General features: G+C 37.3%; 1 protein-coding gene across 1 annotated transcript in view; it reads right to left on the bottom strand.

Annotated features, from left to right (window-relative positions):
- agap3 (ArfGAP with GTPase domain, ankyrin repeat and PH domain 3) overlaps positions 1–17,884 on the bottom strand; it is a 171,473-nt gene extending 153,589 nt beyond the window's left edge. The window contains exon 1 of the mRNA XM_051881892.1: positions 17,066–17,884. Within this exon, the coding sequence (XP_051737852.1) occupies positions 17,066–17,441 (376 nt within the window). The 5' untranslated portion in view covers positions 17,442–17,884. The remainder of the gene's footprint in view (positions 1–17,065) is intronic.
- Positions 17,885–20,370: the final 2,486 nt, after the last annotated feature.

Below are 20,370 nucleotides of genomic sequence, written 5' to 3'. Positions count from 1 at the left end.
TTTTATTAATTTATCATTCTTTTTTTGGACAAAAAAAGTATAGACTTTTAATAAAACAGCATAATTTAAGGAACAAAACAGATTTTAATTAAATTGCATATTTTTTTTAAGAAACAAAACAGTATTATTAGTTGGTTTTCAAACACAGAATGAAAACAATTATTGGCTTATCATTATCAGCCAGAATTTTAATATTGTGAATCCATACTGAAGGATTTATGAGAAAATGGAGGTCATTGCATGTGTGTAAGAAAAAAAACAAATCCCACCATTAATTCTTTGTCAAGCTTTCTTACATAAAGAACAGTTGTTATTGGTTTTGTGACCATTTTCCACCCACTCACTAACCCCATTATGAATATGAATAAAACAGGCTGATTTTGCAAATGTACCTTTAAAGGGTTAGTTCACCCAAAAATGAAAATTCTGTCATTAATTACTCTCCATCATGTCTTTCCAAACCAAACCCCTAAGACTTTCGTTCATCTTCATACCACAAAAGAAGATATTTTTTTAAAAATCTGAATGAACGATTTCTGTCCCTCCACTGACAACTACGCAGCTACCACTTTGTTGCTTCAAAAAGTTCATAAAGAGACGGTAAAACTAATCCAGATGAATTGAGTGATTTAGTCCAAATTTTCTGAAGAGACTCGATCACTTTATATGATGAACAGATTTAATTTAAGCTCTTATTCACATATAAACATTCATCAACTCACACATCAGTTGTGGTAAATGGAAGCTCAAGAATGTTCGTTTGACGTGCGAGAACCAATGAGGTTCATTCTCGCAAGTCAAGCACATTCGGTTGAGCTTCTGTTTATGTTCGCTGATCAATGTTTGTATATGAATAAAAGCCTAAATCCAATCTGTTCATCATATAAAGCAATCGAGTCTCTTTAGAAAATTTGGACTAAACCGCTCAATTCATATGGATTAGTTTTACGATCTCTTTATGAACTTTCTGAAGCGTCAAAGTGGTTGAGTAGCATTTGTGTTTTGAAGATGATCGAAAGTCTTTCGGGTTTGGAACAACATGAGGGTGACTAAATGATGACAGAATTTACATTTTTGGATGAACTATCCCTTTAAGACTTCTTTATGTAAATAACCTCCAAAAAGAGCAAGAAATACTGTTTGCCATGATCAAATTTGCCCAAAAAACAATTAAATCAAAAAAGTTCACGTCACAAACCAAGGTCACATTGGTAAAACTCTACAGAAAATTGCTTTTTCTATTTGTATTCACTTTGCCAAAGAAACAAAACCTAAATTAACACTTCTTTGAAACAGGACAAAAAAAAAAAAAACGGTGGTCTTAAAATTCACACAATCCGCCGTCACAGACAAACAAAGAGAAGGAGGACAATGAGTGAATTCACAGTTAGGTGCCAAGCGTTGTTCCTACACCTCCAGCTGGTTCTGCCAAAGGACACCCATTCTCCCGCTGCTGTCTGCAGGAATCAAGGGGAGAACCACCTCAAAATCACTTCACAAACATGGCCTCTGAGCAAAGAAGACTGAGTAGATAAAAAAAAAAAAAAAAAACAGAGCCTAGTGCAATGTGTGGGGGTTACACAAGAACACATGTCCTGTTGCACTGAACACACTAAACCTAGGCTTACGATATAAAAAATCTGATAGCGAATTGCTGTTCGGGGCAGATTTTGGCTCGATCTGCGTTCGTGAAGAGGATCCATTCATGTAGGCTCTGTTGCGTGATAAACGCATGAATCCTCTTTAACGTAATATCTTACAAAACGATCGGTTTTGAAGCACATTTCTGTTTAGTGCTGAAGGCGGACACCCACAGTCATCAGCAAAAGCTGTAAACTAACCGAGCCAACACTCCACTCCTGAGGCCTCCACGCCACCCCCTCGTGACACCCACAAAACAGCTCTTGGAAAGTTGCTGTTAGATTTTACAATCTTTACAACCCGGCGAAACTGGCCGGTACTTCACACTAAATCGCATTAAGCAAAGATGGATTATTCTCACTCATCCTGCCCCAGAATTTTCAGGGGAAGTATTTTAGCTGAGGTGGGTTAAATGGATTTCCTTTTAACTGTATGAAAGAACCATCAAGATTTGCAAAGAAGTTAAACGGATTAGTTAATGGTCTTTCACCTGCTTCTTTTGATTGCAAACCAATAAAAAAAAATAAAAAAAATAGTTAAAATGCAAGCTTTCTCTTTGTGTAAAAGGCTTGACCTCTGTATAACCTTGGTCTTTTCAAGGTTTGGACACTGACAAATGTAGTTCTGCAGGAATCAGGCTTGAGTTAAACATGATAACCCAATCAGAGATAGTGTGTACATAGATAAACCTACAGTACCTGGTCTTATGTAAACGGTGACCTGCCACAGTTGGTATGAAGTGAAATATAGGCCAAACTAACATGAAAGAAATGCCGGTGAGAATCTACAAAAAGCTACAAGAAGTTAAATATAAAAGTTGCAATGTATTCTTATTCATTTTCAGTAAGCTACTTCTAAACTGTCTCGTCATGCTACAAGCTAATCTACAGTCAAGCTACTTTTGGGGGGAAAAAAGCTAGCTACTTGTGGTTTGTAATATGCTTTATTTGTATATATATATATTATATATATATATAACCATCCAATGATATGATTTATTATTTAAACACATCATTTCTGGCACAAAAACAAGGGATTTGAATGAGTAAATTATATTTAGGCTGAATAAATACTAAATACAACAAAAAACTACAATATAATACAATTTACCAATATAATTTGGACAATACTGTTGTAAATAATAACTAGATAATATAATTTATATAATACTGAGTTGAAGAGAAGATGCACTAACTAAAAAGACCTAAAATCTTTTTAAAGTGAATCCAAAATGAATCCAATGCTACATATTGACAAAACTGTTTATGATGAACCGAATCACTAAAATGAATCAGACTTACTAGCACTATGTATGAGATTGAGAGAGAGAGAGAAAGACAGTGTGTTCGATTTCCTCAGCTGAGAAAAAGTAGCTGGTACAAGGGATTTTTCAAAACTATTTTCAACAGAAAACCCTATGGACTATATATTACCACGGGTAGATATGAATGAATCACTCCAAACAGGTGATTCTTCTGCATATGGTGGCCCGAAGTCACAGTCATTCACAAGAGTATCACTTTATACTAGTTTCAAATGGTCTAGGGGCCTTTGCTTCAAAAAAAGTGCTCATGGGAAAAATGTGTGTGTGTGTGTGACAAGAGCCAAAAGCAAAGTACTCAATACTCCAAACAGATCCATCAAACCATGAGGAAAACAAGCTGAGCAGAGTTTACTAACACAACCTTGACTAAACGCACACTTCCTGCCTCAAGTGGAGACAAGTAGGTAAAGAGCTGCTTCTTGAGCCAAAAAAGGATGTCCTTGAAAGTTGACGTACGAGCGAAAAACTGTGACATGGCCTTGTTCTATAATAGCAATTAATAAATTCAATTTAACTTGTGCAGGTTTGAAGTCCCCAAACAGGACGTGCAACTCCAATTAGCTGTTCGGTGTGGGAGCTGTAGGCAGTGACGATATATGCTCTACAGCACATGCTGTGGAACTACTCTCCATCCTGCTCCCACATATGGCGCGCTCCATTTCTCCAAGACCGTACTAACGCTGGGGGACGGGGGTGTATCCGTGAAGAGGAGCCAGAACTGTGTAAATATCCCTTCCGGACTGTACGGCAGTCATGCCCTTGTGGTTTAGCCTGCGTCACGGGGCTCGATATCCAACCAGGTGGCGCCCGCCGTGGGGCAAACCAGGGGTCCTGTTGGTGTACGCCTGGATAATCCCAAAGGAATGACAAGCCTTTGTCACTGTAAGCATGTGTAGATACAAATAGGAGGGTCTCCAATGTGTTGTGTGTTTGTTTGAATATGCCGGTCCTAACAGTGAGGAGAACCGGGGTCTTTGGCAGGCTTCGGTCCCCGCTCTCCAAACCCTCCTCTCATGTCACAGACCATCTGCTACTCAGCAGCCACGCTGGCGCCAGAGATGAGGCGTACCGTTCTGGTCCAGATGCCTATTCGGCTGTACTTACAGAAAGTCAGATCCATCACCTCCATAACTTGGTGAGATCTCAGATCAGCGTCATAGCCTACACTCAAAATAACTTAGCAGAATTCCTGAAAAAACTACAAGAGTTGCAATCAAATCTAGCATCGATTTGGGGGGGGTCGTATTTCAGGATGTAATTTAAAGGAATTGTCCAAGTTAAAGGGATAGTTCACCCAAAAATGAAAATTATGTCATTACTTACTCACCCTCAAGTTGTTCCAAACCTGTATGAGTTTCTTTCTTCTGTTGAACACAAAAAAAAAAAGATATTGTAAAGAATGTTTGTAACCAGACAGTTGACGGAACCCATTGACTTCCATTGTAGGAAAAAAAATATTATGGAAGTCAGTGGGTGCCGTCTGGATACCAACATTCTTATTTTGTGTTCAACAGAAGAAAGAAACTCATACAGGTTTGGAACAACATGAGGGGGACTAAACCATGATAAAATTTTCATTTTTGGGTGAACTATCCCTTTAAGCTTAAATCAACAGCATTTGTGACGTTGATTCTCACAAAAATTCATTTCCACTTGACTTGAATTGACATGAATTGACTAAACATTTGCAGATTTAAGTTAAAACACTCACTATTTCAACAGTATACCCACAAGATATGTACAATATGCATGATAACATGATTTTAGTGTGAAATACTGCATACTAATCTTTTCCATGAAAAGTCGCAATAACATGCAACGTCATAAACCCTAAAATGACTGTTAAAATGATTATTTAAACAGCTTTACAGCTCAAATAATACACAAGTTTGAAAAAAAAAAAAAATGATGTAAGTGCTAATTATAGCTTCACATTTCTGCTTTTAAGTCCTCCAAAAATTGTCCCCATTCACTTCCATTGTAAGTGCATCACCATAAACTCAACTTTTGACTTGAAGACATTTTCATTTTTAAAATCTATTAATCTATGTCACGAATGCTGTGGATTGCACTTAACTTGGATGAAAATGTCTTCAAAATTGCTAGTTATGTTCTAGATTCAATACAAGCAAAAAATGTACAGAAATTGCACGATTAGCTTGTCACTGATGTAGTCTTGTCAATGCCTTCATGCTTTATCTACCCCTAAAGAGTGTATTTTAGTATATTAATATTAAGGTACTAATGTGCACCCATTAGTGGTATAGAATCTACAAAGGTGTATCATTGAAGGTACAACTTTTTACAACCCTAAAGTACAATTATTGCCAGTTTTTCTGATAGTATAGTATACTTACTAAAGGGAAAATCTCCATAGAGCAACTGAGGGTTAGGGTTGAAGTTGTTTCATTACTGGATGAATCAATGTTTTTAACTGATATCTCTTTAATGAATAATTCAATAACATTTTTTAACTTCACTTGTTGATACAATCTTTATTTGAAGCATCAAGTTACTTTCAAAAGGTAATTTGCATAACTATAAACGTTTCCCAGTCCTTCTGTGATAATTTGAATATTTGCAACAGACACAACCATACTTTAATGTTCAAAAGACTGTTTGTGAAGCTATTTCATACCTATACATGATAACTATTTACGAATGAGACGGTGTGGGTGTTTGAATCAACATCACAATCTTTTAACGATTAATCGTGCAGCTCTACTATGGACTGTGAAGTGTTTCATCCACAGCTGATCCCTTGACCACAACCAAAACACAGACCCCTGGCTGCTTCTGTGAACCAGAACATGTGTGTTCACTTAAGAATAGCAAAAAAAAAAAAAAAAAAAAAAGGCTTGCAAACAAGCGGAGAGAGCACCTTTGTGTAGTGGGAACAATAGTCTACATTATGTTCCACAGATAGGCTGTGGCTTCAGAGTTTCCCTGCTATGAAAAGAGCCTCTTCACAAGCATGCTTTTTGACCTGTGACCTCTCGCACTTACGACCTCGAAGCATCCAGAGCGCGCCAAGTTCTGGATGGTTTTAAACCACCGATTGAGAGACTTTGGAACTTGATGCGGCATCAGAAGTTTTTGACAAAGAGCTTTTGAGAATAAACCATGTGGAGAATCTTCCTTCAGTCGTGGATCTGAAAAATCCATCGGTTTCCAATGAGACCGTCCAATGGCGCGCAAAGCATTACTCTCTTGTTTTGGATTTTTGATTTGATGTCTCCAGCGTGTCTTGTTCCAAAACAATCTCTTTGGTGAAAAGCTGAAACAGATGCACAGACTGAATGGTGATCACTCGCAATTAACAACAGCCAAAGATGAAAAACCAATGACAGAAATATCCGTAAGACAGTCAAATTCTCATAATCAGGCCACTTTCAGCAAATCCACATTCAAGTAAAACTCCTAGAGAGAAATTATATAAAAGGGACCTTGGTTGATAACTGCTTAGATTTTTAATACAAACTAGGGCTGTACAATATATCGTTTTAGCATTGATGTGCGCATCCGCAATAGTCACGTCGCAAGATGTGCGATATCAAGCATAGGAATCGTAAAGGTAGCTGATCCGTACAGACCAGGCAGCACAGTTTGAAACGCACATGATTCTCGGAATAATTGCAAAGTTTAACCATTGTAGCGCAAAAGTTTATCATTTGCATGCCATTTATGTCCTTCAAGCGATTTTAAAACATTTAAGCGCAAGTAGATACAGAGCAGCATGAACAGCATGCGAACACGGAATTCAGTTCTCTGCTTGAACGGACACATACAGACAAAATTCTGTCAAAATGCCCGTCTCAATGAGTATCCTCATAAACATTCGCTTATGGCTTACGTGAGCGTAAATAATTGAGAAAGAAAATGGATGCGTATCATTATATTAGATCAGTGCATTCGCTCTTAAAGTAAAAGCAGCCTAATATTTCTGCTGCTGTCTGTGTCGTTAATCTTAAACAACAAAATACAAAGAGAAAATCATTTTTGTAGCTTTAACAAAGATTAATTATATTTAATTTATACAGTGAAGACTATGCAGTTATTTTACATTTGATTACTATACCTGAATACTGTTAGACTTACCTGAACAAACATAAAGCACTGTTTATTCCATTTGTGTCTTTGTTTTATTGTGTTTATCTATGCTTGTAATTTATTATTATCTATGCAGATTCACTCCCCTACAAAATCACCCCAATCAGGGTGAATGATTAATCATTAGAATGATTCATTCTTTCCAAATAGAGCTATTCAAGTCATCTGGTGAAATAGTTTTCATATCGCAATATATAATCGCAGAAAAACAAAATATCGCAATGTCAGGGTTTTTTTCCAATATCGTGCAGCCCTAATACAAACCAAATTATTGTTAGCCTATCCATTCTGCTTTATGCCATTCTGAAGACCATTATTGAGCAATGCATGCAGGCTGCTCTTGAGTTTTAAAGGGGTTCTTGATTATGATTTCACTTTTTTAACTTTAGTTAGTGTGTAATGTTGCTGTTTGAGCATAAACAACATCTGCAAAGTTACAACACTCAAAGTTCAATGCAAAGGGAGATATTTTCTTTTACACTTTTTTAGTCCTTTTTAAGGACTACAACAAATGGCTGGCAGGGACTACAACGAGCTTCTTCCCGGGTTGGTGACATCACAAACCCTAAAATTTACATAAACCCTGCCCCCGAGAACACGCAACAAAGGGGGTGAGGCCATGTTGGGCTGCTTTAGAGAAGAGGAAGAGTTGTTGTAGTAGAGTGTTGTTGCCATGCCGTCATATGACGGCACATGCTAGTCGATGAGTTGAATCAACTCCACAGCAACTACATAAATTTATCCACTAACCATACAGAAACGTCCAGTTTCATTCTAAAAGTTGTAACTTCTTCCTGAGTCTCTCCATCAGTGTTGACTCCGGTTTGAACAATGTAAGGCTGAACACCGTTACTGACAATCCTCATTTTGGCTGCGTGAGATTCTCCAGCTTTGTTGTTGTTGAGCAACCAAAGCGCGAGCTGTTAAAGCTCCGCCCTCTTCTGGAAAGGGGGTCGGGAGCAGCAGCTCATTTGCATTTAAAGGGACACATAAAAACGGCATGTTTTTGCTCACACCCAAATAGGGTCAAATTTGACAAGCTATAATAAATGATCTGTGGGGTATTTTGCCGAGCTGGGGACACCAGAGACTTATATTACCTCTTGTGAAAAGGGGCATTATAGGTCCCTCTTTACAATTGATCTACACTGGCAGAGCATTAATACTTCCATACACTTCACTTCTATAGAGAAACCATGTTTCAGCCGCAAAAACTTGCTTTTAGTCCCAGAGTGCATTTCCTTTATTTTTCAACAGGCAAATAATCCATCTTTAATGTCTTAAGCACAACCATCAACATAACAAATTTGAGGAAACAAGATACTACATAAGCCGTCTGCAAGCATTTCCGTCTTTTAGAGTTATTGATTATCCTTTCACTTACTTAAATGGGACAAATCAGTTGTGGGGTAACTCATAAAACACTGTTCCTCAAGCTCACAGTAGCAGAGTGAATATCTGAAGTGTTTTTTTAAATTCCTGTTCTGTTCTAATCTTCAACAAAGCTATAAGGCTCCGGTTCCTAAGCAACAGGCGTGCTGCAATAACGTAGGACGATCGCAGTAGTATCTGCAGTCCAGACACACAGGTGCATATTCACACGACAGCTTCTTCTGCAAGAGCTTCACAAGCCTTGCTGCAGTCAAAATACCTGTGAAAACTCCCTTGTGATGCAGCACATGCAAAGAAGCGATTGCTGTAGTGTAGTGCAACTTGATGCTTTGCATGTAATACGACGCATGCAATGCATCACAACAGAGTCAGGGCCGGTATTATTTCGACTGGATTTTTTTGCAAAAGAAATGTTTTGCAGTGTGCATCAACCTAACTTAAATGCATGAGTTTGCGTTGCATGACTCACAACAAGATATTTTTGGCAACGCATTTATTTACTTCATTAAGACCATCAGCAGGGAGTCAATTTTAAAAATGTCAAGCTGCATATGTAAACGTCAAAAACCTTAATTTGATTCTGTTCCAAGAATTTCAGAAGGTTCTAGGAAGACAGACAGACAACACAAAATTAAGAAACAAGCATGTTGCACATAGAGATTTGTGCTGCTTATGCCAAAACAAAGCATATGCAAATTTCTCAGGCACCAATTTTATTTTTTGCCAGCCTGTTTTGAAAAGCCATGCCTTCGGTAAAAAAAGAAAGAAAGAATTTACATTTATTTAAAAGCACAAATAATCTGCAGTATTAACAATCTAAAAATGCCATATGGAACGCAACTATGATGATTAAAAAACTATTTAAGAACAAACTGTTGGAATATAATTTGCATGATAGTTGTAGCAATGACAACAGCAAATGAAATTCGTTTTACTGATCAGTATTACTGATCTAATATCATGCAAACAGGGTCATAATGATGCCAAATTTTAGCAGATACCAATGTCACAAAGATAAATTTCGATAACACAGCAAAAACAAAGGTTACATATGAAATATTAAAATGGTCAATTAAAACAATTGCATGCAGCCTTCACGTATTGCTGAATAAGTAAACATTGTTTTTCAATGTAATTACTGAAATAAACAGCCAGTAATTAAAAAAGGTCATGTATCCCAGCATTCATACAGTCTGAATTTCAACTTCAGCTCCATTTTGCACTGTGGTTTCATTCAGACCCTGATGACATTGAATTCGAAATTCTGTTTACACCAGTGAACATCTGCTGAAGGTCGTTCAGATAACGCTGACAAAAAAGAATTAAAGTGGAAGAACGGCCACAGCATCGCTGCGGCAGAGATAAAGTCACAAATTTGCTGATATGGCATCAGTTATAGCAGCATAAATGGCAGCTTAAAACAATAGCAATTACATTGTCTGAAGCTGTCCCAAAGGACGCTGATGGCTAGAAAGCACTTAGAACAAAATACACCAAATGTTCCCAAATTCAGAAATGCTCAGAATGATATAAATCAACTTTAGCAATACTGCACCATCATCCACCAAATTATATGCTAAAAAAGTACACATAATAACTAGATATTTAAATTTTAAAGAAAACGTAAGTGGTGTCTTTTCATGCACCTTAGACACTAAGGGGTTCGGAATGTTTTAGTCTGTTGCTAGGGCGTTTCTATGCGGTTTGTGTTGCTATGTAGTTGCTTAGATGCAGTACATTCTGTTTGTTATGTGTGTGGTATGACATGCTTTAACTTTACAGGGTATTAACACAAAATGGAGGAGGATTATGTAAATACCATGTAAATATTATAACCAAACGGGGCATGACAGGGGTGAAAGAGAAGCAAAGAAAACAAATAGCTTTTTGCCTGGAGGCCTCTTGTGCTTGAGTGTGTAATTGCTTTGATGAACTGCTGATAAGCTTTATCTTTGCTAAAAAGAAATACAAAATTAGATTTGTGCTCTCTTACAAAACCTATTATATCACATTAACTTTCTGTTCTCTAATAACACAAATGCATAAATAAAAGACACAAGGGGACATGACAGATGGAGGCGGATTTTTAATTCCCAAAACAGGACGCACTTCAAGCTGAACTGGACTTAGAGACATTCTGTAGGCCTATACAATTAAGCATGATCGGTTATAATTCCTCTAGCCAGGGTTAAAACTATTTAGTCTAGACCTGAACTAGTAATAATGATAATGGACTGTCAACTCTTCTAGCATATGGCTATGTTTGGAATTGAATACTGTGTATCAATCATGTATCAATATATACAACAATTTTTTTTTCCCCTTCTACATTGCAATGATAATTCAGGTACTTAATATTTTAGTGCAGTAGTTAATATTACTTTTGTTACCACCTGTACAGTGTGGTTGTGACTAATTCCACTTCCATTACAGTACATTGTGTATCATAATTTCATTAATATGGTGAAACTTTGGTCATTAAAGAATATTATTAAGAAAATATTATTAATATTATATTAATATTAATTTGAATTAATTTCAAATTAATTTTTAATCTCTGCTGAATTAACTTAAATTTATAAGTTCACTAAATGAACACCAAGTTAAGGGAACTTAAAAATGTAAGTAGAGTCTACACAAGCACTAAGTTAAGTGAACTTAAATATACATGTTTTGGGAGACCTCATTACTCAATTGAATTGAGGGAAGGAGTTTACTCAATCAATTGAGTTCATTCAACTTATTAGGATTTTCAGTGTATATGGGTCATTGACAAATAAGATTTTTTAAAAGTTAAAAAAAAACATAATGGAGATATAATTCATTTAGAAGTTTTATTAATTGTTAATCAGATTATGTGGTTTTCATAAATAATTAACACTGCTTTTGTCATTTTTTACAAGATGGGCAAAATTTGTCACCAAGAAAGTCATTCGATTTAACCAAAATTTCGGTTTTACCAAATGACACTTTTGGTTATACCGAATGACAATGCTAACAGGCTGATATCTAGCTATCAAATATTTTATATTTAATAAAAGTTTTTAAAATATTACAACATTTTCCATGTTTTATAGCGGTTGTACCGAATGACCTGATGTTTCGGGACATGTGTATGAGCAAGTGAAAACATGAATTTTTTTAAATAGTTAAAAGAGAGTTAATTACTTTGCTTCACGACCATGTGGTCCTTTGCAGGTGTCTGAATGATGTCCCATCCTGTCACGTGATATTGACCACATGACTTGAACCAAAATCCCTTTATATTGGTTACTCCAAATGACATCAATGAAATTCATTTTTCTGGACATTCTTTCTCATTACAAAGCGACAATTTCTACACATAATTTGAATACCATGTTGATATATGTTATAAAATCATGCCAGAATAAAAATATACATTTATTACATTTTAAATATATTTTAATCACAAATGAAATGGCTGTATTGACCTTTTGACACTTCAAAATCTTTAAAATACCTTTATATGTAGCAAAATATAATTAAAAACTTTTGGATTCAATAAAAGAGATCTAGTTGTACTACCTTACATACTTTGGATGTCATATCTTGGCGTTTTATTATTATTATTATTATTATTATTATTATTACGGCCTTTGGACAAAAAAAAAAGATCCGTCACATCATTGACCCATATACAACATTTCTTTTCCCCTCTACATTGCAATGATAATTCAGGTACTTTATAAGTACTTTTTATTCATTTATGTTCATAAATATTTTCAACAGTTCAATTAAAAAAGCAAGTTTTAAATAAGTGTAAATTATGCGCATGCTTAATTCAGCTTGGAAATAAAAATGGTTGTGACATTGTAACACTTTTATCATAGCTAATCAAATAAAGACAAGAAAAACTGCAGCTGATACTAATTCTGGTTCATTCATCATGCTAGGAATGAAAGGTCAGGTTGAGCAGCATGCAGTGCATTTGGTTGCGTACAAGGATTTGAGATATTTACATATGTATGCATAATATACTGCTGATATAGTAACAATAGTATGCTATTCTATTCACTCCAGTCCAACTCCAGATTTGGATACACGACAGGGTTTGCACTGCACTGGGACAATGAACTAATGCCAAAAAACCCAACTCAATATTTCTCCTGTCATCAGCTGTTGATTGCCATAATATGATTTATAACGATCAATAAAACATCCAGCAGTCAAGGGCACAGCTAACGTCACACCATTAATGCTAATGCAAACTAATAAATACATTTCATCTGCTTTTAGATTCAAACCAATCCAAATCAGTTACCATCATGTGAGGAGATATTCTCAACACTTACGCCATGATTATTGGTCAACAAGCTGGAAATCAATAGCACATGCCGCTGCTGTCGTATAGGCTAGACATTCTGCGAGTGATACATCACAATTATGATTTTCCATGGCAACAGCAAGCCTTTACTCAGGTGTTACAGGCTTTCTGAAGACTTCTTTACAGGCCGGATGAGTCAGCATCGAGCAGAGGTGACTGACACTGGTCGTTACTGGCATTTGCGATAAAAAAGGGTAACTAGTATTTGTCTGAGAGGACGAGGTTATTTCAGGTCTGGGAATAAAGGGAACACAAAAAATTGAAGTCTGGGATTTTCAATGGCAATGCAAGCTAGAATTTTCTGGAAAATGATTCCATTTCCAAAATGCATTGATAAATGACTCAATCATTTAGGTAAAAATCACTGGTTTGCTGGTCCAGAGCCAAGGCTGCTCCTTAACCCTACCCTAAGTAAAGAGGATTAGCTGGATAATACCATTAACACAGATTATTTACACCCTCAACAGTACAAGATGTAGATCTACTACACTAATATCCTGTGATAATCCCGTCTGTCCGTAGCTGATAGAATTACATTGAAGACATTGGTCCACAACAAACCTCTACAATGTGAGTAAATCACTTGCATATGTCTATCATTAGCCATTGGCTAATAAATTCTTAGATTTTACTCGACACTGTGTGTGTTAGAGGATAAGTATAAGTATGGCATAGATATATTTTCACTCGCTGAACACTCTCTGAGCGCTTTCAAGCAATCTATACTATTTCATTTCAGCTCAATGGATGTGCAGCGTACCTGTATTTGACATACCGCAGTGGTACCGTAGTGGGTGGAACCAATGGGTAAAACGGCAATCTTATTGGCTAGCGCTCATCTATTACCGTCCCTGTTTTGATTTCAGCAAATCAGTTCAAGCGAACGCTGGCAACATGATTCATGAACCCAGCAGCTCATCAATCCTTACTGCGTTGTATATTGTTATTAGTAGTAGAATTAGTAGTAGTATTATTATCTTTTAATAATAATTACTATTATCTAATTTTTTTTAGAGAAACACTGAATGACCAACAATATCTTAAAGGGATAGTTCACCCAAGCCATCCTAGATGTATATTACTTTCTTCTTTCGGCCAAACACAATCAGAGTTATATTAAAAATATCCTGGCTCTTCCAAGCTTTATATTGGGAGTGATTGGAGTATGAGTTTTTGAAGTCCAAAAAAGTGCATCCATCGATCATAAAAAGTACTCCACGCAGCTCCTGGGGGTTAATAAAGGCCTTCTGAAGTGAATCGACGTCATCTACTTCACGGAAGTTAACGCTTCTTGGACATACGTCAAATGCTTATGGTTGTTGCGCCAGAAGCTCGTTATTTTACTTTATAAGGTTTTAAGTAAGGATATTTGTCTTACACAAACCGGAGTCGATGGATGCACTTTCTTGGACTTCAAAAACTCATCTTCCAGTCACTCCCATTATAAAGCTCAGATGAGCCAGGATATTTTTAATATAACTGTGATTGTGTTTGGCTGAAAGAAGAAAGTCATATACACCTAGGATGGCTTGAGGGTGAGTAAATTATGGGGTAATTTTTATTTTTGGGTGAACTATCCCTTTAAGCACCACCACCAGTCCTAAGTTCAGTTAAAATGACATATGCATTCATGCATGGTTAATTTTTATTTCTAATTACTAAAGTTCTAACATTAAATAGTGTTTGATTATCATAATATAATGATTGACTTGATTGACATTTGGCCAGAGGAGAACTGGCACCCTGACTGAGCCTGGTTTCTCTGCAGGTTTTTTTCTCTATTTCTGTCAGTGGAGTTTGGGTTCCTCATCACTGTTGCCTTTGGCTTGCTTAGTTGGGGTTTTAAAGACACTTAATATTTAGTAACACTGCTGTATTGATTTGACTGCACTGACACTACTAAATGAGAACAAAACTTGAACTGAATAGCTGATGGATGATGACACTATTGCCTTCTGCAGAGCTGCTTTATAGCTGAATCGACCATGTTTCATAATTGATGAATTTTGCAACATCGACATTATTGAACTAAAATGAATCAACACTGAACTGGCTTGAGCTGAATAATGACACTATTGCCTTTGTAAAGCTGCTTTACAGCAGAATTTGTCTCATATTTGAAGTTTCCATCACTGATTGTTATTGGCAGCTATGAAGTAATCTGTATTGTATCAAGGCCTATATAAAGGTAACTTGACTATTATTTGTGAAAATTATCCATTGATTCGCTCTTTGCAACCATTTCACATCAATTTATAATCAGCTTGCTCATAACCCAGGCTCTTGTTCGCACCCACATAACGAAAAGGCAAACTCCTGTCAACCAAGTCGCCCCCTCGAAAGGGTGTCCGCTCATCCAGAAATTTCTCCATCTCCATCCCTCGATGGTAAAACGCACTCAGAGTTACAGAAAATCTCACCGGCTCACTGACTCACCAGTTACAACCACATCTAAGACTCACAATCATCTCATCTTATGCGAAACCACTATTTATAACACAATAAATCAATCATCTCCACAATAAACTTTGAACATAAATGTCCTTTTTCACATGTATGGCGGTTCAGCAGAGTCGCGATGCATTTACCTGAGAAATACTATTATAGGTACTGTGTAGCTGCTTCAGAAATACAGAAATAGATCTGCGAAACCTATAGAAACTCCATGATAACAAAATAAGACTGTCTGAGAGGGTTTTGTAAGATCCTGCAATTCTCGAAGTGCTGTGACTCTATAGCAGCAAGGGGCTCGATTTGCATTTAAATAACCTGTGACTAAAGCTCATCTAATCTGAACTCTCGCCCTGACCGTTAATATGAGAGCCGGGTCGGGTCGGGTCGGGTCTGCAGTGAAAATTGTGAGTCAGAGTCAATGTATCTGACATAATGAGGTTTATAAATCTAAAAGCTAACTTTATTCGAGATGAGCGACTGATGCTGACAAATGTTTCGCAGAAGAGCTTCTCATTATGAAACAATCACATCTGTATTAAGGTCTGCTATGAAAATCACATCTGACTGGTGTCAATATTAACACAAAACGCCACAAATCTTTGATGCACATTCTCATACTCAAATTGAGGAGTTGTTCTGGAAGCTCAGGGTTATGTAAGATCTTAAACAATCCCAAAAAATCCAACTAAATGTTGAGTGCAATCCAAGAATATTTCAAAGCAAACCAAACATATTTTGACAACATAACTCTTTACACAAAACCAATTCCAAATGCTAGTGTTCCATCTCATTATGTATCATTAAACTACAAAAAGCATTGCACTTTAAGATATTTAGTGTTCAGAATTCATACTGGTGATCCACGGCTATCAAATGCCCCCTTAATTATACATAATGTAGATAAATGATTTGTGATGCCTAGATATGTTCCCCAGTTTGCATGCACCATCAGCTTTTGTCTTTAAAACCATTAATATTAGCCAATCACTGATTCATGATTCATCACAACATTTTTTCTTTTGTCAAATCAACTTTAATAAGTAATGTGGTTCAGATAACATAACATTTTGAGTTTCTGTTGATTAAACCAATCGCCTTCATTGTATTAACTCAAATTTTTAATTTCAATGAACTCAAAAATTTAAGGCAACCTGGTAACTTACTTTTTTAAGTTAAACCAACAATTCTATTTACAGTGTAGGTCAGATCTGTTGTAAAGATTGTCAGAGTCAATGTCTTTGACATAATCAATCGAAAAGCTCACTTAACCCAAATGAACGACTGATGCACAAACAGTGGATGAGAGGAACCTCGGAAAGCATTTTTCCAGAAGAGCTTCTGATAATGAAACAATCAAATCTGCATTAAGATCTACTGTGAAAATCACATCTGACTGGAGTGTCAATATTAATGCAGAGAGCCACAAATCTTTTCTTCACAATTTAATTTGCATCCATAACACACTAATGCGTTTTGGAAGCTCACGGTTTTGCAAGATCTCCTCTCTTCATTCCCAAACAATCCAACTAAACAAAGTGTAAACATCAGCTGTATTATTTATGCATCATCCAAGACAAATCAAACATATTTTGTTAACATATCATGTGTCACAACTCAATTATGAAAGCCACATTAAAAAATATTGTATTGCATATTAAGTGGTAGCAGTAGCCCCTAATTAGGATGATTAGGGATGTACACTCATTCATGTCCCCTAGTTTTCACGCACCATCTGCTTTTACACTGACAGACAATACAATGCTTCATTGTGGCATCAATTAATCTGGCCTTGCTCTTACCTTCAATAGAGATCACATGCTCGCGGATCTGGTTCTGGAGGGCCAGGTCATCGATGCGCTCGATCAGGTCGTATATTGCATAAATGTTCGGGTGGACGGACTCGAACCGATGGATCTCGCCTCTGATGGCTGCTGAGTTGGACAAAACGAACTGGGAGCCCGACGAGCCGGACTGCGCTGCAGGGCCTGATACGGTTCCCGAGCCAAACTGACCCGCCCCGGAGCTGCCGGACGATCCGGATCCGAACTGAGGGTTAATCGGCTGAGGAACGGGCACCGGTGTGGGTACCGTTCCCGGGGTGGGCATAGCGGGCTGGGACTGCTGAGAGATCCCGGACACTGACACCGAAACCGGGACGCTCGATTGGTAATTCATCGTTGTGGATTTTGGAACCGCTCACGGGAATAATAGAAATGCCGCGTTTGGAATGATTTGGAGAGCGCGCGACGAATCCGCACTGCACACTCTGATCTGATAAAGAATGATAACAACTATAGGTGACGCATCAATGGGTTTCCAACAAATCCGCGCGCCTTGCTCATAATACCAAAACTTCAATCAGCATCATTGTTCCCAGCGACGATCTCGCTCTTTTGCGCGTGTCCTGTCCTTTTTTGACAATGAATGTCTTTCAGATGGACACACCTTTGTTTTGGGCGATCTTCTGGACCGAATCTCGCTTGCTTCCCAGCCTGAAGCGAACACAATGAGACCGGTTATCGCAATGCGCCCGAGTCCATTGACTGACTGAATGCGACGGTTCTACTCTAAAGTCATAAACACGTTTGAATCCCCTTTTGGTCCAAGAAGTCCCTCCCGGCCCCCACCTCCATCCACTAGATGTGGAAAGTCCGATTCTTTTAGCGAATCGGCTCGATCAGCGAACCAGTTCAAAGAGTCGAATGAATTATTCTTTTGAGTTGTTGCTCAAAAGTGTTCACAGAACACCCCTACGCGGTATTTTTCATTAATTTGTACAGTAAACTCATTGTTTATACACGTTAAGGTCACATTAGCGATATTTCAGGAAAATGTCGAGTACAAAAATGTCAATTAATAGCGTAGCTCTGTATGAAGAGCCGAAGTTATTTCAAACCATGCTCTCCGTTGGTCAGTTGCAGAGCAACGGTCGGTGAGACTGACTGCACCTTTAACCAGTATAAACGGTGATATTTAAAAATAGATGTGCAGTCAATTTAAATTTATTTTAATTAGCGTAGACGCCACAATATATAATATCTTTACATATGGTGATAGACAAACAGTCCGTTCAATCGGTTAGCTATTGTTTATATCTCAGTCACGGTGTTGTTTTCATATTCTCAAAGCTTTAATTCCAAATGCTGTTTTGTTTATTGTTAACAATAATGTCATTATTAGACTCACTTTAATTGTTAAATATAGTATAACGTATATTACTGTTCCTGCCTCCCAGTCAAAGTCCCGTACAGTGATTTCCAAACGCTTCGCGAGTCGAATCATTAAAAAGATCCGGTTCAGAAGAACGATTCGGACATCACTGCCATCCACTGAGACGTCACACATCACGTAACTGTTTGAAACGGGGGAGTGATATTCGATTGGATGTTTGGGTGGTGTTGGTATAAAGCGAATGATGCTTCAGTATATTATGTAACCTGATATTTTTGCTTGACAGTTTAATGCTTATAATTGTTCACTCGTTCACAGACACACACAACAAGTAGATTCAGACTACCGTTTCTGATAGAGGGTTACAGCCTTATATATCAAAAGACCATAATTTACAGTAGGTAGGCCTATAATACACATGGCATCTCAGGCTTGACAAATGTATTGTTGGGTTTACCGCAAATAAAGATGTGATGCTCTGTCCTCTCTAAATGCAATATCAAGGCATTCTCTAGCTATCATTTATTCTGTCAAGGTTCATTACATTAAGTTACTGTGATGGTAGCGTGGTATCTGATAATTACCATGGTACTGAATGATTATATTCATTTACCATGGTATATTCATGATAGAATATAAGGTTCTACCAAGCTACATATCCAGATAACATGGTATTGGTGTGGTACTTGTCCAAAAAGCTTAATACCATGTTCATGTTTTTTTTGTTTTTTTGTTATGAAAATCCCAAGAATAAAATGTTTTTTAAACTGCATTTGTGGTCTTTCCATTGGGTGGTTAAAGAACTGAGATGTTGCAGTTTAACCACCTAATACTGTCAGTATTGATTATTTCTTCTCTCACTTTGGGGAGATCTCTTCTCACACTGTTTTGCTGAATGGTCCCATCGAGTCACTTGTTAGATATCATTTTGTAATGTGATTAGAATCGACACAATCTCTGCAAGTCAGTTCCACAAGGTTTGTGCTGTGGTCCCCTTCATGTTGACTGTTTCTTCCACTTTTTATGACCACTAAAGACTTGCTCTGGACAGTTGAAATCTGTACACATAATTATATTTTTGTAAAGTTTATGACAATAAACATTTACCTAAAAATGATAGCTCAAAACAGAAAATCACAATAGCATTTTTTATTACACAGTAACCTGAGTAACAGTTCATACAGATTAATATAATTTTTTTTGTTGCTTATTATGCAAACACTTTCTCACATTATTTGTGGTATGAAGTTCCTCAAAATTAGCCTATTTTTTAATACTTCAGTCAGAGAGAATTGAATTTATACACCAATGAGGCATAACATTATGACCACCTTCCTAATATTGTGTTGAATACATACAGCCCTGACCCATCGAGGCATGAACTCCACTAGACCCCTGAAGGTGTGCTGTGGTATCTGACACCAAGATGTTAGCAGCAGATCCTTTAAGTCCTGTAAGTTGCAAGGTGAAGCCTCCATGGATCGGACTTGTTTTTTCAGCACATCCCAGAAATGCTCGATTGGATTGAGATCTGGGGAATTTGGAGGCCAAGTCAACACCTCAAACTCATTGTTGTGCTCCTCAAACCATTCCTGAACCATTTTTGCTTTGTGGCAGCACTCATTATCCTGCTAAAAGAGACCACAGCCACTAGGGAATACCGTTTCCATGAGAGGGTGTACATGGTCTGCAACAATGCTTAGGTAGGTGGTACGTGTCAAAGTAACATCTACATGGATGGAGGCATACATGGAGGCATCACACTGCCTCCGCCGGCTTGCCTTCTTCCCATAGTGCATCCTGGTGCCATGTGTTCTCCAGGTAAGCAACGCACACGCACCCAGCCATCCACGTGATGTAAAAGAAAATGTGATTCATCAGACCAGACCACCTTCTTCCATTGCCCTGTGGTCTAGTTCTGATGCTGACGTGC

This window comes from Ctenopharyngodon idella, chromosome 23 (genome assembly GCF_019924925.1).
Source record: "Ctenopharyngodon idella isolate HZGC_01 chromosome 23, HZGC01, whole genome shotgun sequence".
Taxonomy (NCBI): Eukaryota; Metazoa; Chordata; class Actinopteri; order Cypriniformes; family Xenocyprididae; genus Ctenopharyngodon; species Ctenopharyngodon idella.
Note: the sequence above shows the minus strand (reverse complement) of the source record. Positions and strands in the feature narration are given on the sequence as shown.